A 6000-nucleotide genomic window follows, 5' to 3' on the forward strand; every position below is an offset into this window, starting at 1 on the left:
AAGCAAAGAGGAACTCCAAAGGAGAAGTTAAAAGATTCAAGGCAAGTTTGGTGGAAAAAGGATATAGTCAAAGATCCAGCATCGACCATGATGAGGTATTCGCCTCAGTTGCTCGATTAGAAACTATTAGACTAATCATTTCATTTTCAGCTAAAAATAAGTGGAAGATACTTCAAATGGATGTCAAGTCAACCTTCTTAAATGATGTCTTTGACGAAGAACTATACATTGAGAAACCACAAGGATACGAAGTCAATGGAGAAGAAGAAAAGTTCTTCTCTAATTGATAAGTATTTCCAAAAGAAGAACTTCATCAAGTGTCCATATGATCATGCACTCTATAACATAATGTAAAGTGGAGATATTTTGTTTATGTACTTGTATGTAGATGACTTGAGCTTTACGGGGAATAATCTAACATTGTTTGAAGAGTTTAAGAAAGAGATGACAAGGATTTTTAGATGACCGACATTGGATTCATGTCTTACCACCTCAGCATTGAAGTGAAATAAAAAGATTAGGGGATCCTAATCACTCAGGAATGCTTCGCTAAAAGTTCAAAATGGATGATGCAAACCCAGTCAGCACGCTAATGGAATATGGAATCAAGCCGTCAAAGCACGAGGAAGGAGAAATATGGATACATCACTCTTTAAGAGCTTGGTTGGAAGCTTACGATATTTAACATGCATGAGGCCTGACATCTTGTATGCGGTTAAAGTTTCCAGTCAATACACGTAGCATCCAACAATAACTCATTTGAAGGTGACAAAGAGGATTCTTAGCTACAACAAATATACAACAAACTTAGGCTTGTACTGCTCAGTTTTTTATGGTTACAAGCTCCTTGAATATATCGATAGCGACTGGGGAAGAGACGTAGATAACCCAAAAAGCACAAATGGCTTTGTTTTCTACATTTAAATACATCTTTCACATGTAAAGTAGAGATGAAGACCTCTTGGTTTAAATGGTCTGTTGTTTGTAAACCTAAGTGCCCATTTTTCTTCTTCTTGATGGAAAATAATATCTCTTTTAAGTTCTAATTTGGGGAATCCTCTGATAGGTTTGTGGAAGGCATGTCTAATAAATATGGGTATGTCATCTTCACCTCTTTTTAGGATGATCCTTGGGTGGGGGGATATTTATTTGAAGGTTAGTTTTGATAGAATGTGCCTTATTTTATATTAGAAAGAGATGAGTGTCAATGAGATATGTTCCATGTAGAAGGTAGGTAGGTATGGGGTTTTGAGTGGAGGCGGAGTTAGTCTCTAATCCATTCAGGTTATTAAGGGAACTAATCTCTCCTCTATTAGTGATCGATGGAGGTGGTAATATGGTTTGGATGGTGTTTACTCTATCAATTCTTCTAATAAGACTACCCTTAAGTCTAATATGGGTTTAGGTTTGTCCCCGTCTACGATGAAGTTGTATATGCCTTTGATTCGGGCTTGTTGGGATCCTTCAAAAGTGGTTGTTTTTATTTTATTTTGAACTCCTATTGGATAAGTTATCTTCGAGAAATAAGTTGCTTAAGCGATGTGTTTTACTTGATCCATCAGCTGCTTTCTATTGTTTATATGGTGGCCTTATTGAGTTGGTCTCACATTTTTTTATTACTTGTTGGTTTGTGGTTGTGATTTGGTATAAGATTTTCAGGTCATTGATGTGGACTCTCGTTCTCCCAAGGGAGATTCTTACACTTTTTTAGATGTTCACTAATTTGGGTGGACCGTTTAGGGTCAGCAGCGGGCTTATTACGATATGGAATTCAATTATGTGATCTGTTTGGAAATCTTGAAATGGTGTTGTTTTTTAAGTAAAGCCTTTTGACATGAAGGATTTGGGGGATATAATTATCTTCTCGTCATGGAAGATGTATCTTGGTAAGTCTGAAACCTATTATTGTCCTTTATTTGACTGTCTTTTCAATCCTATTTTGTTCATGATCCATTATCGAATGGAGAGTCTCTGTCCTTTCTTCTTTGATGAAGTATTATGTAAGTTGTTGGAGGCATATGCTTCTATTGATGGTGGTTCTTGGTGGTGTACTATAATTGTATTTCCATCTCTGGTGTGGTGGTTATAGCTGGGCTTTCCCCTTATGGTGTTTCCTGCTTCTGTAGGTTTTTTCAAGGCTTTTGGTTCTTTTGTTCTCCTTTTGGTTGGTTATCTTTGGTTGTTCTATCGCTTTTATTGTTCTTTTAAATGTGTATCTTGTTATTTCTCGTGCATGTGAGATACCCTTTGGCTTGCCCCTTTTTGGTCTCCTATTTTACTTTTTTCTGTTATTTAATATATTATATTTTCCTTTTAAAAAATACAAAAAAGCTATCAAACACCAATGTTGGATTATTGCCGTGAACACCGAACTACACGCCCTTGACACTCACAAAACGTGGTCCTTAACCACCTTACATAAGAATTTTTTTGACATTAGTCGCAAATGGGTTTATAGCATCAAACATAAACATAGAGCTGATGGCACAATTGAACACTAAAAGCTTGCATCATCGCCAAAGGTTATACCCAACAAGAAGGAGTGGGATTTTATTGATACTTTTTAATTTGTTTCTAACTAACTTTTGTTCGCCTTTTACTTTCTATTTCAGCCACTAATGCTTGGATTGTTCAACAATTAGATGTCGAAAACTTTTTTCTTCACCATGATTTATATGAAGATTTTAAATGGAATTATCATCGAGTTTTCAACCTACCTCTACAAATAAATTGTGTTGTTTACGAAAATATATATGGTCTTCGTCAAGTTAGTAGGCAGTGGTTTAATAAACTCTTTAATATGATCACTAATTGTTTATAAGTTCTTTCCAATTTACTTCACTATTCTGCTCATTTATGTTGATGATATCGTTCTCAAGATAATTCTCCCTCTAAAATTACTTTTGTCAAAGACTTTGTTTATTCTACTTTTCACATCAAATACTTGAATAGTATTAAACCCTTTCTTGGTCTCGAAGTTTCATGCACCACCAAAGAAATTTATTTATGTCAATGCAAATACTCAGATATTTTAGCCGATAGAGATCTTTTGACACCTATACATGCTCCAACTCTAATGATTAAAGGTTCCTAACCTTTATACGATACAATTTATCCTTTTCACGATCCTATTGTCTCTTGTCGCCTCATTGGTTGTCTTCTTTACTTAACAAACACACATCTTAACATCATTTTTTGGTCCAACATCTTAGCTAATTTATGCAACATCCAACAACAAATCACTGTGATATTGTTGTTAGAATTGACCGATACTTAAAAAATACTTCATGCAATGGTCATTTTTTGTCATCTGATTCTCCTATTCATATCAAGGCTTTTACCGACTCTGAAGGGACTACATATCACGTGTCTCATTACTCAACAACATATTTTTCAATTTTTATGGGATCTTCATTACTATCATAGAAATCTAAGAAACAAAGTAATGTCCCGTGTTCCTCGCTAGAAGTTGAATACAAGACTCTAGTCTCTACTACTTCTGAAATTCAGTGAATTCCATTCTTATTCCAATATCTACCCATTACTTTCATTAAACCTTCTCTTCTCTAACGTGATAGCAACTTTGCAAGACTGATTGTAATGAATCCTACCTTCCACGGATGCACTAAATATTTGGATATTGAATGCCACATTGTTTGTCAACAACTTCAAAGTGGTATTTTTTTTCATTTCATTTAAATGAGAAATACTTTTCCAATCATTCGGTTAATTTTAATTCTCTAATATCCTACAAAATTTTGCATTGGATTCGTCTCATTATTCTCCCTCTATCTCGCCTTTTATTGATTTTCACATTTCCACGACTTCTATAAATACATCTATGTTAAATTTGAATAAATATATGTTCAGATTAATAGTACTTGCTAGCAATTTACTAAAATAGAAGGCCAACTTCAAATATATTCCCACAACACTATAGTCTTTATGCTAGCAAATTGATATGCTAAGTTTTTTTACACATACTTTTATTTAATTATTTACTTACACATAACAACCTGCATAATATATGATTCATATATTTGAGAGAACTCTTACCATATCTTGGCGTGGTCTGCATAAAGCAATCAAAGGTTCAAGTTTAGGCATTGTAATACCTACTCCTTCAGTCATGTCAAGTTCTTCATTCCCAATCCTCTCCCACTCAAAACATTGAATCAAAGACGCTATTGCATTCGCCATAAAACGTTTTGCTAAAACAGATCCAGGACAAGCTCTCCTTCCCGCACCAAACGGAATCATATTATAATAAATCTCACTAACTAACTCTATTTCTTCAAATCTTTCAGGCACAAAGCTTGTTGGATCCACCCATAAGTTAGGGTCCCTATGTAAGGTCCAAAGATTCACAAGAAGTATTGTCCCTCTGGGAATATCATAACCACAAACCTTACAATCATTTGAGGACTCATGTGGTATCAATAATGGAGTCACCGGGTATAAACGAAGTGTCTCCGTAATTACATTTTGTAAGTATTTAAGTTTTGAAGCGTCTGATTCATTCATAAGATGATCTTTATCCATACAAGTGTTTATCTCTTCCGTAACCTTACTCATTATTTCTGGATGGTTGAGGAGAAGTGAGAATGCCCATTCCATGGTTCTAGCTGAAGTTTCAGAGCCAGCCACAAGCATAACCTGCATAATTGTTTTCACATATCATATTATAACTATACTATTAATTATTTTTAATATATGAAATTTTCAACTAGATTTATAATCAGTGTACAAGAAAGAAAGTACTATATAGATAATAATTCTCACCAGAATAACACCTTTCACAATTTCCTCCGTGTAGAATTCTGGCTCCTTTTGTTGCAAGTCTAACATAACATCAATCAACGTCATATTTCTTTGTTCATTGCTCCAATTTCTCCGTTTCTCATCAACTAGCTTCTGAAGAAAGCTATCCATCTTTTTCATAAACTTCACCATCTTCTTTTTCATCCCTTGAAAATCAATCCATTTCAGTATTGGAAAATAATCATTCAAACTTCCACTTCCAAGAAGCTCTATATATTCATTTATTAAAACTTGAAACTCTTTTCCTTCTAAGGCATCATCATCATCTTCACCATAGTATCGTTTCCCAGATATCACTCTCAACATGGTGTTGAAAGAAAGCTCCAAAGTTTTTGTTTTGAGATCAACCTTTGACATTATTTCTCCTTTGCACCCTTCAAATATTTGCTTAATCAAAAATTTCACCTCTTCTTCTCGAACTTTTGCGAACATGGCAACACGATTGGTGGAGAAAAGCTCCATAGTTGTTAAACGACGTAGCTTGCGCCATAGTTCACCGTAAGAAGAAAACCCTAATGTTGTATTATTGTAGTTGAGATATTTTCCGGCAAGTGTTACAGAGCGATTTGCGAATGTTATGTCATTATTTGACAAACATTCTTCTACTGCGGATGGTGAAGAGACGACGAGGACGTTGCGTGTTCCGAATCGGAGGAAGAAGACATGGCCGTAGGTATTTGTGAGGTTGTGGAGACTTCTATGTAAGGGTTGTTTGATGAGGTGGAGATGGCCTATGAGTGGTAAAGATGGTGGGGATGGAGGGAGGTTTTTGTGGTTAGATTGTTTCTTTTGAGTGAGTTTCAAAAGGATGAGGAAAGTTAGGAGGAAGAGTGAAGTGGTTATCACTATCATCCATTTGGTTTCTTCCATTTTTAGAAATATTGGAGCTTCCTCTTTCAAGTTATTATGAGAGAGTGGTGATATAGTTTATGCTATATGTAGAAAAATAATATGTAGAAAAATAATTGATCTTAATAATTTGGTTCACAGATTTATATGGTTATCTTATCTTTAGGAGAACCACAACTATGTATTTCATCATAAAATTTAATTTCTCCTTACTATACAATAAATTAGCATTCCGTTATTTGCAAAAATATTCTAAAATAATGAAAAAAGAGAATTGCAATTTTATAGAATTATTTATCTTAATTATTATTAAGATTTTATAGTAATAAA

General features: G+C 34.4%; 1 protein-coding gene across 1 annotated transcript; it reads right to left on the reverse strand.

Moving 5' to 3' along the window:
• Nucleotides 1–3901: 3901 nt before the first annotated feature.
• On the reverse strand, nt 3902–5752 carry LOC127100747 (cytochrome P450 81Q32). Its single transcript, XM_051038017.1, has 2 exons — nt 4783–5752; nt 3902–4656 (listed from the first exon to the last, which is right to left on the reverse strand). Exons 1-2 carry the CDS (start codon nt 5689–5691, stop codon nt 4033–4035), a joined length of 1533 nt encoding a protein of 510 aa, XP_050893974.1. The 5' UTR covers nt 5692–5752; the 3' UTR covers nt 3902–4032.
• Between the last annotated feature and the right edge of the window lie 248 nt (nt 5753–6000).

Source organism: Lathyrus oleraceus, chromosome 7 (genome assembly GCF_024323335.1).
Source record: "Lathyrus oleraceus cultivar Zhongwan6 chromosome 7, CAAS_Psat_ZW6_1.0, whole genome shotgun sequence".
Lineage (NCBI taxonomy): Eukaryota > Viridiplantae > Streptophyta > Magnoliopsida > Fabales > Fabaceae > Lathyrus > Lathyrus oleraceus.

What these genes read in the sequence shown, in the direction of transcription:
- LOC127100747 (XM_051038017.1), bottom strand. Translation starts at nt 5,691, where the DNA reads ATGGAAGAAACCAAATGGATGATAGTGATAACCACTTCACTCTTCCTC. An exon ending in TTGTGAAAGGTGTTATTCTG is followed by an intron (nt 4,657 to 4,782) that starts GTGAGAATTATT and finishes ACAATTATGCAG; the next exon opens with GTTATGCTTGTGGCTGGCTC.